This window comes from Suillus fuscotomentosus, assembly GCF_016647785.1.
Source record: "Suillus fuscotomentosus strain FC203 chromosome Unknown F5891scaffold_55, whole genome shotgun sequence".
Classification (NCBI taxonomy): domain Eukaryota; kingdom Fungi; phylum Basidiomycota; class Agaricomycetes; order Boletales; family Suillaceae; genus Suillus; species Suillus fuscotomentosus.
The window spans coordinates 361,051-376,278 of record NW_024539567.1 but is presented as its reverse complement, the minus strand read 5'-3'; the positions used below and the strand labels follow the sequence as shown (position 1 = coordinate 376,278).

At 46.0% G+C, this 15,228-nt stretch overlaps 1 protein-coding gene across 1 annotated transcript; it reads left to right on the top strand.

The window, feature by feature from the left end:
* Positions 1 to 937: 937 nt before the first annotated feature.
* On the top strand, positions 938 to 3,775 carry F5891DRAFT_1193093 (uncharacterized protein; the record flags this gene model as incomplete). The annotated part of the gene is made up of 6 exons (XM_041367679.1): positions 938 to 971; positions 1,038 to 1,082; positions 1,121 to 1,196; positions 1,244 to 1,329; positions 1,383 to 1,717; positions 2,414 to 3,775. The coding sequence occupies 6 exons, from the start codon at positions 938 to 940 to the stop codon at positions 3,773 to 3,775; spliced, it is 1,938 nt and encodes a 645-aa protein (XP_041222076.1).
* Between the last annotated feature and the right edge of the window lie 11,453 nt (positions 3,776 to 15,228).

Here is a 15,228-nt window from a genome sequence, read left to right as displayed (position 1 = left end):
TTTAAAACATAAATGAGGGAACATGGCATGAGTCAACAAATATAACTTAACCATGCTATTGCATATTGATTGCTGCAACGGCGCAATGTTGTAATCTTGTTGCGAACTCCTCATGGTAAAATGAATTTTCAGAGATTCATGGCTATGTACCGATAACTAATATTTATTGCTGTATACATAGGTATATTCAGCCGTAGCAAAATGATATCATCTTATACTTCCCACGGCTACAAAATCAAGGACTCATGAATTCACTGATGTTGAAGCCTCAAGGTAGCAGCGTTCGAGTCATAGTAATGGAACCATTGGAACGTGGTTCATGCAAGCACTAGGGAACCTTTAGCATGCATCGTTCATCATGTAACAAGCTTGACATTGATGGGTAAGTAAACACATACGTATGTATGGGCACAACGAAATTCTTAACAATCGTTAAGCTGAACATTTCGGTAGTATCGCGGAGTGTGTCACTGTGACAGGCACGAGAATCTTAGTAGTGTCGGGGCCCGATCAACCCTTTGCCCTATGTCATCCGTCACGCGGAGTGCGTTACTGTGACAGGCACGAGAATCTTGCCAAATTAGTGTCGGGGCCTCCCTTGGCAGGAGCTATCTGATCTCCGCACAGAAATATCGGCGTGCTGAAGATGGCTTGGGATAAGCTGTCCTGCCGACAGCTTCGTGGCTGACATCGACATCAAGTATCCGACCGCGCTAGAAGCAAGGACGTTCGAGGATGCCGAAGAAGCAGGACCTGCAGGCAACCAGCAGTGATTTTACATACTGGTCAATATCACAGGCAATGCAATGTGTATCTCGGATTTCCTGATGAATGAGTTCTTGAAAGAGATCGCAGCGAGAGCAACCTCGATGTGAGGAAAATGAATTAAAGTGCCGGGCAACTCTTCCATCTTTCCGCCAAAGCTGAGTGGGAGGCCATGCCTTGGAACGATCGCGCCACCATCTTCCTGCGTGCTGCAGAACTTCTTAGCGGCAAGTACCGTTACAGATTGGTAGCAGCTACTATGTTTGGTTAAGGGAAGAACGCTTTGCAGGCCGAGATCGATGCTGCCGCAGAGGTGTGTAAGCTTGATGGCAGTCGGTTGATGGAATTTTCGCAGCTTTCCGTTTCGGCGTCAAATGTGTCGAGGAGCTCTACACACAACAGCCTCCTAAGAACGCAGCAGGATCATGGAAGTAAGTGCGATGCCCCTTCCATCAAGCTACTTCTGATGATTGGATAGCTGCGTCGAGTATCGTGCGCTGGAAGGCTTTGTTCTCGCAGTTTCGCCATTCAACTTCACAGCGATCAGTGGAAACCTTCCAGGTGGTACGAGTCACTATTTTTATCCTAATCATTGCGTTCTGAACCAGACAAATTAGTTCCCTCAATCGTCGGTAACACAGTCGTATGGAAACCTTCACCAGCAGCCACGTATTCCAACTACTTGATCTATCAGATCCTCGCGGAGGCTGATGTTCCACCCAGCGTCATTCAGTGCATTCCAGGCCATTTCCAGAAGTCATCGCACCCCCAACTTTGCTGCGCTCCACCTCACAGGCAGCACGTTTATAATCAAGAACCTATGGAAAGACATCGCCGCAAATCTGGACAAGTAAAAAGGTATCCGAGGATCGTCGGTGAGACAGAAGGAAAGAACTTCCGTGTCATCTACAAGTCGGCAGAGATCCGAAATGCAGTTTTGCAGATCATTCGAGTGAGCGAACGACGGTGTAACTACATACCAACTATGTCTCAACACCAAATTCAACTTGGTTGTATCTGGCGTCGCACGATTCTTCGGTGGAGACGAAGCCGTACAAGCCATATTGACTATCCACTGATACAATGCTCCCAGTGGCTTCGCCGTCGTCAAGTGCCTGAGCACCATCGGGTCTGAAACGCACTTTTCTCCGAGCTTGACGAAAAGCCATAAAAAGTTCTCGGGCTAAACAAGCAGTTGAGTCCTAAAAACATCGCTTCTCTGTGTGGCACCATCATTGGAAGGAACTGGAACGACTCACGTCGCGTACCTTGTAACCCAGATGAACAAGGAGGCCCCCAAGGCCGGTCCCTAGATATGTACCACGCTGTCTAACAGTGTCTAACTGCCAGTGATTGATTTAGAGCGGGATGGATATCCGAGAGCTTGATTGGTTGATATATGATTGTACCTGACAGGCACCTCACTAGTAGTTGCCGGACATTTGTGCGCTGTGTAGGTATGGTATTATAATTTGTTGTAGTTGTAGATTTGCTATGCATTCCACTTACACGGTGAAGCTTAAGAGTCGTCCGAAGTAGTAAGTCTCGACCCTGAAATGAAAATTCCCACCAGGTCCCTGCGTTCGGTTACCTTGAGGAAATGAGCCTATTGTCGAGTGGCTTTACAACTAATGGTTAGATTTACTAGATGCCCATCCTCAATGTGTCCATCAGCCAGTCGAGCTTCAATCTCGACACGTCGGGCGTCGCTGGATTCTTCGGTGGGGATGAAGCCATCTCAGCGATGGCAACTGTCCATCTCTACCGCGGGAGGCGCTGGCTAGGCTGGTATAATTCACCAGGAAGTTACATTGTTGCCAAAAAGTTCGGGCAACTTGCTAATTCGCGATTTTGGGATGGGCTTTTCCCTGGTCCAAATTTAACACCAGCTGAAGTATTTGGGCTGGATGGAAAGACCGGCCCCCGTTATTGGGGCGTTTTGTCAGGCACGGATATGGCCTGTGGTCACCTGGCATACCTCGTGGTGCAGAAGACGGAAGAAGTCGAGGAAGTGGTAGAATTGGGAGGACGGGAGACTATACCTCAAACAGTCACCATCCTCGATGTCGGAGATGTGATACTCAAGCACACGGACCAGGCGCCAATGATGAGCGTCCACCATGCTCTCTTGGCCGCTATCCCCATTACCATCAATCTCGCAACGTGCGTGCTTTGCGCGGCTTCGGGAGATTGGCTAGCTTTTGCCCTCATCCTGCTGGGAGTCATTTCAGGCGGGACATCTTGCTTTGTCATCGGCTCTGCTCAACTCGACTTTCTTGCTGGCGTGAAAGAACCCTCTCCAGGCACGCCGCCTGCAGACGGGATACTCCTGATGCGAAACAATGTAGTCATTGTCCGAGGCGCAGAGAAAGACATTAATCCAATAACGAAAGGCAAATTCGTCCTAAGGATGCATGGCGGCCCAGAGTACAGACGGATTGGACTCTGCTCGCTTCTCCTCCTTGCGCAGTTCCTTCTCCAGCTCCTTTTCATGCCTCAGGCATCAACATTTGGGCAGATCATGTTCATCTCATCGGTTGCGGCCTCGTGGGCATATAATTCATTTTTGTCGTCGTTGGAGCAAGAGAAGATACAGGTCGATCTCTTATGGAAAGCACTTGGCAATCCACAACTATTGAAATTTGGCCTCAAAAGTAGAGCTGCTCAGGCAGTTTTTGCGTGCTTAGTCCTCAGTAATGGCATCCAAAGGCCATCTGTCGACTTCAAACCAAAGAAAGTCTTGCATCGGTTCATCTCGAACGACACGAGGGTATGGGATGTATGGAGAGACAAAGTGGCGGAGCAGTTGGAAAATAACAAAGCAGAAAAGTCGTTCAAGCTTAGCTCAGACGATCTACGAGGGTTCGGAGATCATGAAAGGGCCCTCCTGGCGTCATTGCTTCGAGACGCAGAGGACACGTATGGAGGTTACCAGGAGCAAGTACATAAGATCAAAGACAATAGCCACATTTCTGAGAAACAAGTAACTCGACCGGACTCCGTTGTTTAGAGTTGTAACGTACGTACCACCTGTTCAGAAGTTATACAACCCTAGATGACATTGACATAATACACGGTGAACTCGGTGCGCCCAGATCGTGAGGACTGATGAGTACAGATGAAATCGAGCACATACCAGCAAAGGTGTCAACATACCCATGTGGGTAGGTAACACGACCAGTCATGGAACCATGGCGCAGTATTCATCAAAATTGCGAAAGATAAATGAATAAAGAATGCCAGCTAAACGATTCTCGAGATCAATATGCATACGCACTGGGACTTCAACCCACCATCTCGGTGAGCGCTTAAGCTTCACCTCCAGGGAATGCACTTGACTTGGCGTTGGACAGGTCGCCTCGGGTTCTGTATCCCTCCACAATACTAACAACAGCACCTTTCCAGGCGACGACATACACTCCGGTAAGATATTCTTCGAGTCTCCAACCACCTTTCCACGTGCCATGGTACAAGCGCGAAGGCCGAGATATACCTCGAGAAATGTAAGGGAGTTCATGGCAATAAAGAGATGATCGTCTGGTAAGGTTCTGTCCGGCCAAATTTGCTTGAAAGTAATGGTCCCTATGTCCCAAAGGTCTCTCTTGATAAGAGGAAAACCGAGCAGCTGACGGTTGCCACATGGAGCCCTGGGAGGCCTACGAGAACGTACTGAGATACATCTGAGCTGTATTTAGAGGGCACCCATTGCACCGCGGTGGACGTTTCTTGTGAGTCAGACTCTGAGATCTTTGGACAAAATGAGTGGCAGTACGCGCCAAATTAATTGAAGATGAAGGTTCAAGAAGCCACTCACCTGAAGTTTTCTTAGACTTCGTTTGAGTTGGCTTGCAGTTACCAGTAGAGGTCATTTTCGTCGAAGAGGCGTTCCACAAATGAACAAACTTGGCCACTGTAATATGTAGTACTTTGGCATACACCACGCCATTGATGCTGGACACTAGGGCAATCCATGTGTGCTAAGTATTGTTTCGAACGTCGCTGTCGCAGTGATATGGGCAACGCCGAAAAAAAAGACTACATCCATTACATAATGTCGTTGGCTATTCCAATCAACCCCTACGCAATCCTAATGCCATATACCAGCCTCGCAAGTTATTTGAACCGGAAGTGAACAAACTTCCTCTCTGGACTCTGCGAAGCACGGTGACTTTTCATTGGCGCAAGTTGTCTCAATCGGAAGTGAAAAGAACTTCAGCTTCAGATAACTGATCTGAAGATCTGGCATCGACATCAGTGAACCGGTGAAGAAAGTAGAAAGCCATATATCACAATATATAGTACACAATCGCACACATCAGCATAATTCTGCCATCGGTCATTACATTATCATGTTTGACCTTGTAGAGGAAAGAAGCGTTTTTCATTTTCTTATATCTGCTTCCGATGTCAAAGCTACTCAGGAAAAACCTCCTTCTCAAATTGGATGAAATGCGATCCAACTTGCACAAATCTGCAAGAATTTGACGATTTGGCAATCTGTCCAATTATTTTAATCCCTTTCAAATTTTCATAAATAGGATCTCAATTCACGACAATAAGGGCCAAATGACAATGCACGAAATAATTGGGATAAGTCTACTACCACCCCTCATTATCTGAAAAGGAGGAATGTCATAGCTTTGTGACTAAATCTAATGGTATTTTATATTTGTCGACAAATGCCCGAGGCTCTTTCCATCAAAAGGCCTTAAATAACATTGAATCAACCTGCACCAGAGAAGGCACTCGTGTGAAGAGTTTAGGGCAAGCGGGGTCCTCCAGCTCAATGCTCGGAGGACCCGCAATCAATTTTTAGTACTAGGAGTGACAGCTCGTTGGAAAACGGAAGGTACGTATAGTAACTAGGACGAAATAGTAATGTACAAGCCACCAAACAATCGGTGACTGAGCTCCCCACCGAATGACTGGTGACTGAAGGCCAAAACGACTGGTGACTGAAAGCGAGTCAAATTTGACTCGAAAAGAGTCGAGTTTTGGACCAAACGGCTAAAGGGCTATTTTTCTTTTTTTTTTTTTTTTTTTTTTTTTAAATAATAGTGCCAACGCACTGATCACAACCCGATAGAGCCGCAAAACGACCACACTGAGAGACTTGATATCCGAAACCGAAAGATAGATCCGCGAAACAAGAATAAGAAGCCGCAAAATGAGAATAAGAAGCCACAAAACGAGAATAAGAAGCCGCAAAACGAGAATAAGAAGCCGCGAAACGAGGAAATGAAACAGACATTTGAAGTTGGACAAATAGCAACTATGAGCTGTCAAACCTAGTGAGTTACGGATTTTGAGAACCGTGTATAAGCAGATGAAGCAGATAAGGGTGCTTTCGAATGTATTTTTGGAACTCGTCCGAAGACCAGCATCCTGCTGCCTGAATCAGCGCAGGCGCGACACCAGTCGCAGCCAGGGCAGTTGCTCCCCCGGCTCGCATCGAATGTCCAGCAATAGTTGGCGGGAAGAAACGCCGAAGATATCGCATGAACCATGTGCGTGTAGGAATGGTGCCGTTCGCAGTCAACCAGAGGTGGGGATGGTGTTGAAAGCGAGTGTCACGAGCATGGACATACCGTTGTAAAACATCTAGAGGGTTCACTCTAGACTCCGCCTCAGCTAACACTAAAATCTCGCATCCTACTCCCAAAGTATTTGTTTTGTGGTGAGGTAGAGTGTACCTTGCTGAGGTTGGGGACGATACGAGAGAGTGTCGCAGCGCCATTTTACGAAAGGATTGATGTTTCTTTGCATTCGGCCAGCAGAGCTCTGCTAACCGCTGCAAGGTTTTGAAACCTGTCACCAGCAAGGCGACGAATAAGATGTCGTTGAAGTCCGTCGACGAAGCGAACATGTCCACCACAACAGCAAGATCATCCAGAGTCAGTGGTTCTTTACGTCGAACAGGCTTAGATAAGCGACGTTTACAACCTTTAAGAGTGCGAGTAACGAGCAAGGACGTGCGCACGTCACGAACTTGCGGAAAGTGTGTTTGAAGTCGATTCACGATACCCGAAAGATACGAGTCCACGGATCATGGCTCAATATGATGTGATAACCACACCACGAAGAAGGACAGAGTGTCCGCGGTAGGTTCAACGTCCCTGTTATGAAGTCGACAAAAGTTCAGATATGAGTTTAGGTGTGAGTCATAAGCTGAAGCTGTAGTGGTCTCGATAGCGCAACCAAGGGCCAAGGAACGCTCTAATTGTAGGCGTTCGAGAGTCCAAGCTTCCCGTATGGGTTGCTTGGACCGAGTGGTACTTGGGATCATTTTTCTTTCACCCCCAGCGCATCCCGAGGGGGTTCGAAGTCGAATATCTGTGCTGATGGCACCAGATCTTTCACGAGTTCATTGTGAAACCGTGACAACGCGTCAGCGATGACGTTCTGTTGCCCCGGAATATGTTCCACTCGAAGGTCAACGTTATAGGTGATTAAGATATCCACAGCCGAAAGTAACAGTGAGTTATAGATAGGTCTTGCTCGAAGTGAGTCGAACATTGACACAGTGTTGGTGTTGTCGATGTAAATGAGTAATTTTGCGGGAGTGTCGTCCATATTTGTGACCGTGTGAATAGCGGAACAAACGGCCAAAGCCTCGAGGAAGAAAATGGTGTCGTGAGGAGCATCTCCAGGTAAGGGTGATTGGCATGCGAAGTTTTCGTCTGGAAACCAGAGTCCTAATCCTGCGGCTGACGCGTCAGTGTAGACAACTACAACGTCATCTCTTGACACGTCGAAGTCTAAACACCGGAATAGGTGTAGGCCATCCAAACGTTCAACGTGGTCCGCGAGCCAATGTAACTCGTGTAGCAGTGCATTGTTGACGTGAATTTGAGCGAGGGCGTTAGTCTTTCCTCGAATTTTGTCGTAGAGCACCGACAAACCGGGCTTCAATAAAGGGAAGACATTGAAGCTCCATTCACACCAGCCAGCCAGACGCTGGAATTCGCGAAGCGACCAATGGTGATTCTTTCGTGCGAAACGACGTAGCTCTGTAACCAACTCAGCCTTCTTATGAACGGGTAAAGTAACTTGCATAGCATTTGGGTCGACTTCAAATCCGATCACTGTCAACGGTGCGCCAAATACTTGTTTGGGTCGTTCATGCGGTAGTTGAAGGTCATCCCAGAGTTGTAAAAGCCGAGTCTGTTTCACGGGAAAGTAGCAGTCATATGGGGGATAATAGAGAACATGTCTGTCACAACCCCTTAAACGAATTAACGCAGGGCAGAGACTAGGACTCAAACAACAAGATAATCACAAAGAGGATAAGGCAGCAGGTACGTCTTGGATTGCTCACTTGGAGATACAAGAGGTTTGAACTAAAGAACTACTGACTACGACAAGCTACCTATATACATATATTGAAACTGAGATCGAAACTGAGTATGAACTAACTAACCAATCAGAATAATTAAAGGTATCGTACGATTCTATATATAACTATGATGTCATAACATGTGCCGCAGCCGCAGTAAGACTCTGGAACATTCCAAGAGTGTCGCGAGGCATGATGTCAACATCTTCGGCATTGTCCGATCGATCACGTGACTCTGGTAATTCTTCAATAGACGCAATAATAGGAACTTCTTCAACAGTAAACATATTCTTAGGAGCAGGCGCTGTGACTGGGCGCTTAAAGGACTTAGAATTAAGGAACGAATAATGGTTTGTATTTGGAACTCGTGACATTACCCCCTCTCTAGGATGAGCGTCATCGCGAATGAAACTAGGACGAATAAACTTCTTGCGCCATTCCAAAAACTCTTGGGTTTCGAACACCGATTTGTTAATTTTGCGGGGATTTAATGCCTTCGGATTTTGCCGGTGAAATTCTTGAACTTTCAACCGTGCATTCTCAAGGTTTTCCTCAGGTTCCCATGTCGCTTCTTCTATCGGATATCCTTCCCACTCTACTAGGTATTGGAGTTTTGATCTGTGCAGTCTCGAGTCTAGGACTTTTCGTACTATCCATTCGGAATTGCCTTCTGATAAGATCTCTGGCGGCGGACGATGATGTGGAAGTCTTTGGACTAAGGTCGAGGGGGAATGCGGAGTGAGTAATTCTACATGGAATACCGGATGAATCTGATATTTTGCTGGAAGGTTCAGGCGGTAATTTACGTCACCCGTCTTCTCTAGCACTTCAAACGGACCAAGTCGTCGATCGGAGAGTTTCTTATTTGGTCTTTTCTGACGGATATTTTTGGCATTGAGCCAGACCAGATCTCCTTTCTTGAATTGTGGTGCGTCTTTTACTCCTCTATCGTAGAATCTCTTCATCCGCTCATTCGCCATTCGCAGCATACTTTCTGCGTCTTCCTTCGCCTCTTTCATTACATCCACTCGTTCATCAGCTGCAGGTACTTTAGAGTTGGAAATTGGTGAAAAAGTAAACTCTGGATCATATCCGTAGAGTACTTTGAATGGACTATGACCCGTTACAGTGACAGAGTTATTGTGAGCGAATTCTGCTATCGGAAGCCAGTCTACCCAATCATTCTGGCGGTAAGACGTGAACATTCTCAGATATTGCTCTACTTCTTGATTGATTCTCTCTGTTTGTCCGTCTGTCTGAGGATGATAAGCCGTTGACATGTTCCATTTTATGCCTAGGCGTTTCGACACTTGTCCCATAAATTTGGAAACGAATTGTGTTCCTCTGTCCGATATCACCTGTTTCGGAGTTCCATGGTGTTTCCATACGTTATCTAAGAAAAGTTTCGCGATTCCTCGAGCGTCAACTTCCTTTTTCGTAGGCATGATGTGCGTTTGTTTCGTGTATCGATCAACGACAACAAAAATAGAATCGAACCCTTCGCTTTTAGGCAAATCTACTATCAAATCACAAGTGATTGATTGCCAAGGTCCCGCTGGTATTTCATTTGGTTTAAGCGGACCATGTGGTTGCGTTGGGTGAATCTTCGTTGCTCTGCATCTATCACAGCCATCTACGTAATCGTGGACATACTTCGTCATTGAAGGCCACCAATAATTTCTGGAAATTAACTCTAAGGTTTTGGCACGTCCAGGATGTCCAGCCGGTGGAGAGTCGTGAAACAACTCCAATATCTCTCGGTGGATCTCTTTATCATTTGGAACGTAAACCAGTCCTCGGAATAACACCAATCCATCCTCCACATTCCACTCTTCGACTCCTCTACGCAATTGTACCGGTGCTGCTTTTAGCGTTTGTAGCGCTTTAGCGACTTCGGGCTCTCGTTCTGTGCATTGCCTTATCTTTCTCAGCAATTGTTTTTCTCCTTGCACTAGAACTTGACCTCTTTTAGCAGCTTTTACAGTAAAGAACTCTGGTTTTAACAAAATACGATCAGAATTGTCGTTTTCTACCCCCCCTCTGTGGTCTTCTCTCCGAGAAAGCTTATCGGCCTTATCGTTGACTACACCAGGCTTATGTTGGAGCGTAAATTCATACTCCGCCAGGAACAAACTCCATCTGGCTTGCCTTCTTGTCAACTTTTGGCTCGTCATAAAGTACTCGAGATTCTTATGATCCGTCCAGATCTCCACATGGTGAGGTTTTCCCTGCACATAGTGCCTCCACTCCTCCAACGCTCGAATGATTGCAAGTAACTCTTTGTCATGGATGTCATAATTTCTTTCTGCATCGTTCATTGACTTAGAGTAATATGCCACGGGGTGCCATAGGTCATCTTCCATCAGTTGAGATAGAACCGCTCCAGTTGCATAATCAGAAGCATCGGTTTCTATTTTCATTTTCTTCTCAACGTCAGGCATTACTAGGATCGGAGCTGATGTAAACCTTGACTTCAGTTCATCAAAAGCATCTTGCTGTTTCTCCGTCCAATCCCATTTGACATCTTTCCGTAATAAATCATTCATTGGTCTAGCGATGTCTGAGAACCCGAAGATAAATCTTCTGTAGAAGTTGGCGAAGCCCATAAATGCTTGAATATCTTTGACGCATTTGGGTACAGGCCATTTCATTACTCCTTCTACTTTCATAGGGTCCATTTGAACACCACCCTTCTCCACTATCAACCCGAGGAACTCGACTTCTGTCTGTTCGAAGCTACACTTTTCAGGCTTCAGATACAGATCATTTTCTTTTAGTCGTTTCAGTACCTCTCGTACAACTTTTCGGTGTTGCTCCCTATTGCCATTCGTGAACACGAGGATATCATCGATATAGACAACTACGGTCTTTCCATCAATTAAATCTCTGAATATCTCGTTCATCATGGTTTGGAACGTGGCAGGGGAGTTTGTTAAACCGAAGTACATCACGGTTGGTTCATGGTGACCAAACGGCGTTTTGAAGGCCGCCTTCCACTCGTCTCCTTCTTTCATGCGAATATTATTGTACCCCCATCTTACATCCATTTTGGAGTACATCGTGGCACCAGTTAAAGCATCAATTAAATCTTGAGATCTCGGTAGCGGGTATGCATTTTTAACCGTCTTCTCATTGAGCTTTCTATAGTCCATTACTGGTCTCAACTTGCCATCTTTTTTGGCCACAAAGAAGAAAGGTGCTGCTACTGGAGATTGTGAATTTCTTATACGTCCCAGTGCAGTCTCGGCTTTTAACCAATCTTTCAAAGTGTCCATCTCCTTGGGTGATAAGGGATAAGGTTTCGCATTTGGCGGAAGATCGCCATCATCTTTAAGATCTATCGCATGATCCCACTTCTTTCTTTCAGGGAAGCGCTTAGATTCTTCTTCTGAGAAAACTCCCAGGTACTTGTGAAGCCAATCGGGAACCATCTCTTCGACCGATTTCTTCACTTTCGTTGCTTCTTCTGCAACCTTCTGCTCCGTGGCAACCGAGGCTTTATATTTGATCCATTCTCCAGGATACTCTTCATCTTCTATTTCCTCAACTGTCGCCCTTTTCATCGCCATGTCTTCTTCGTCATCCTCTTCTGTGGGAATCAGATCTGGCACTTCTTCTATCTTTTTTTGTTCTTTTCTTTTTTCTTTATTTTTTTGTCTTTGTTCTTTTTTAGTAATACATTTAACCGGGCAACGAGAAAGTGCAAAACGTCCAGCGTTCCAATCTATTTCCGGGTTGTGATATCTTAGCCAATCTATGCCAATAATAACATTATCGCTTCCTAAGTCCGTAACCATGAAGGCTGCTTGATCTTCAACATGGTCACCGATCTTTAGACCTAATTCAGCGTAATGAGTCATCGATCCAGCGGCATTCAACGAGCCATCAATATTTTTAACCGGAATGGGCCTTAATAATTTATGGCACCGGACTTCGTTTTTCTTCACAAACTTCTCGCTAATAAATAATGTCGATGCACCGCAATCTACCAGTGCTTTCACATCTGCTTGTCGGTTCTTTCCCTTCAACGTGATTGGAATGTAAAAATGTTCAGATTTGGATTTAATATATACTTCTGATACATCCGAGAACGTAGATAGGATAGAGAAACGATTGTTCGGGTCTAAGTTCGCAGACTTTGACTTTGACCCCTCTAAAAACCCTTGCCTTCCTTAGAGCTGACCCAGGCTTTGAACCAACTCGGAATAGGATCTTCTTCTTTTGGCACTGTAGTAGCCTTCACCTGCACTTTTGGTGCGACTGCGTCTTTGCAGTTTCTAGCCATATGGCCTTCGCCTCCACAGCGGTAGCATTTGAAGGATCCAGTCCTTCCTTGAGGTTTTGGAGCACCTCGCTGCTTGTTGGCGTCGACGTCCATAGCGTCACTTTCCCTGCTTGGACCAGGTTTGTATTCAGGGGTCCTGGGGCCTTGTTTAGGGGTCCACCAGGTCGTCTTCTTTTTGTCCGCGTCCAGCTCTTTGAAGTTGCGTCCGATTTGGATCGCATGTTCCACCAGTTTCTTCATGGTGTTTTTGTCCTCGTAACGGACATGAGCTAGCTGTATCTTGACACGGTCTTGAAGTCCCAGCCTGAACTTCTGCCTCTGGTCGTAGTCGGAAAAGGAGGTGTGTGCGGCCTTTTGTCTGAAAGCGGCCGCGTACTCTGGAACCGAGGAAGATCCTTGTCTAAGGGATTCCAGTTCTCTGATCGCTTTTCCTTCACGATCTTCTTGCCCCCACATGGCTTCTAAGTCTTCCAGGAATTTCTCCACGGTCAACTTTTCGTCTCCGGTCTTTCCAAGTTTGGTGATGTAAGGTTGCGCCCATTTGGCTGCAGTGCCTTTCATGAAGGAGAGCATTACTCCGATCCTTTGGCCTTCTTGGATATTGGGCCATTGCGCCATGTATAGCGCTACTTGGGATATCCAGACCATGAGTTCTATGGAGTCTTTTTCTCCAGTGAAGTCTTGGGGTTTGGAGTATTTGATGGAAGGGGAAGAGTTCGATGAAAGTAGACTAGCTCCTGCAGAGCCGAAGGATGGTTGTTGAGACTGCATTTTCACAGTCTCGTCTTCTTGCATTTCTAGGTGTACGCCCAGGAGTCTGTTTGCTTCTTCTAGAGCCGCATTCTTGGCTTCTAGTTCTGTGATTCTGACCCTGAAGCTTTCCGCTTGGTTTGCAAGTGACATGTGAATGTACTCGACAACCTCCTGTGGAGTGGATGGTAACACCACTGTCGGTGCAGACTGTGTAGGAGAGTTTGGTAATTCAGACATAGTGCCAGTTGTTTTCTGGAACCCGATTCACTGATGTCTGTTGAAGAGCTGCTCGTAAGGGCTCTTCCGAAAGGGAATGATGGTGAAAGGAAGAAAGTTATGTAATGGAAAACTGAAGCGGTCCCCGATATCTGATCGGATCTACCACGTACTTCAGGATCGAAGGGTTCTTTAATCAACCCAACCGATGCTTCCCTAATACTAACTAAAAAGGATACGTAACTATACTCAATCGAGTGGGAAAAACTAGGGACAATGCAATCTCCGTTCTGAGGGTACAAGCCTAGGACAAGTTATCACTCTTCCAGCCGAAGCTTACAAGTGCGAGTCTCACTAGGGTATGTCGCTAAATCCTCGTAGGTCGAAAGCACGGTTTGTCGTCTAGACAGTTCCGCTATTGACTCGAAACGAATGCCTACGTGCGTATGAAGAAAGGAATAGGTAAAATGAAACTATAGTAACGTTGAGCAGGCAGGGTTTTGGGCCAGCACTCAAAGTTGCAGTGACACGCCTAATGTCGTGAACACCTCCGTATACTGGCGGCTGCGGTAAGACAGGGCCTGGTATAGGACTACTAACTAAGAAAGATGATAGGTAGGAAAATGCGCTCAAATGAGCAAAGGGATGAAACAAAGGATCGCAGCGGTTAAGCCGGGCAAAAGTATAACGGCTTTGTTTCGGTTGATGGTGTGATAGCTATCAACACGACCAAGCGAAAGAAAGAGAGATGCGAGAGTGTAACGCAAGAGTCGGAGTCTCCTATAGTTCAAACCTAATGTCACAACCCCTTAAACGAATTAACGCAGGGCAGAGACTAGGACTCAAACAACAAGATAATCACAAAGAGGATAAGGCAGCAGGTACGTCTTGGATTGCTCACTTGGAGATACAAGAGGTTTGAACTAAAGAACTACTGACTACGACAAGCTACCTATATACATATATTGAAACTGAGATCGAAACTGAGTATGAACTAACTAACCAATCAGAATAATTAAAGGTATCGTACGATTCTATATATAACTATGATGTCATAACATGTGCCGCAGCCGCAGTAAGACTCTGGAACATTCCAAGAGTGTCGCGAGGCATGATGTCAACATCTTCGGCATTGTCCGATCGATCACGTGACTCTGGTAATTCTTCAATAGACGCAATAATAGGAACTTCTTCAACAGTAAACATATTCTTAGGAGCAGGCGCTGTGACTGGGCGCTTAAAGGACTTAGAATTAAGGAACGAATAATGGTTTGTATTTGGAACTCGTGACAATGTCCTGCGACCTCGAAAGAGAAGGAGTCGTCCATGTAGGTCTTTAGAGCATCAATTAGAGCCCGGTGAATAGCAATCCACGCGACAAGTGACATAAAGGATATCCAGATCTTAGGAGAACCGCGACCACCGAAGTTATTGTTATGGTCAACATGACGTTGACCATGCACAGTCAAAATTTGTTTGACTTGCCATAGAGGGTGCATTGGTAACCGACGGAAGGCTTGTGAAACGTCAGATTTGAACATGATTAACTCAATGTTTGGATGCAGCTCTCGAAATTGGAGCAATGAGGCCCCCAGTGAATGTAGACCATCGAGCTTAGTACCCTTGATAGTGTCTCGATCAATCATAGAGTTCAAGGAGTACTCGCCCGCAGTGTGGTCCACAACTAACCGAAGTTTGTCGGTATTGGGTTTGGGAACAGTGTGCATTGGGACACTATACATCCCTGGATAAAGCTCTGTTTCGAAACTTTCAGACACCCGGCCCAAGCGGATTTCTTCCCGCATCTGGTCCTCAATGAATTGAAGTTGTATGTCGGTTTTGGAACACGTATGCGAAGAGTTGTCATTAATGG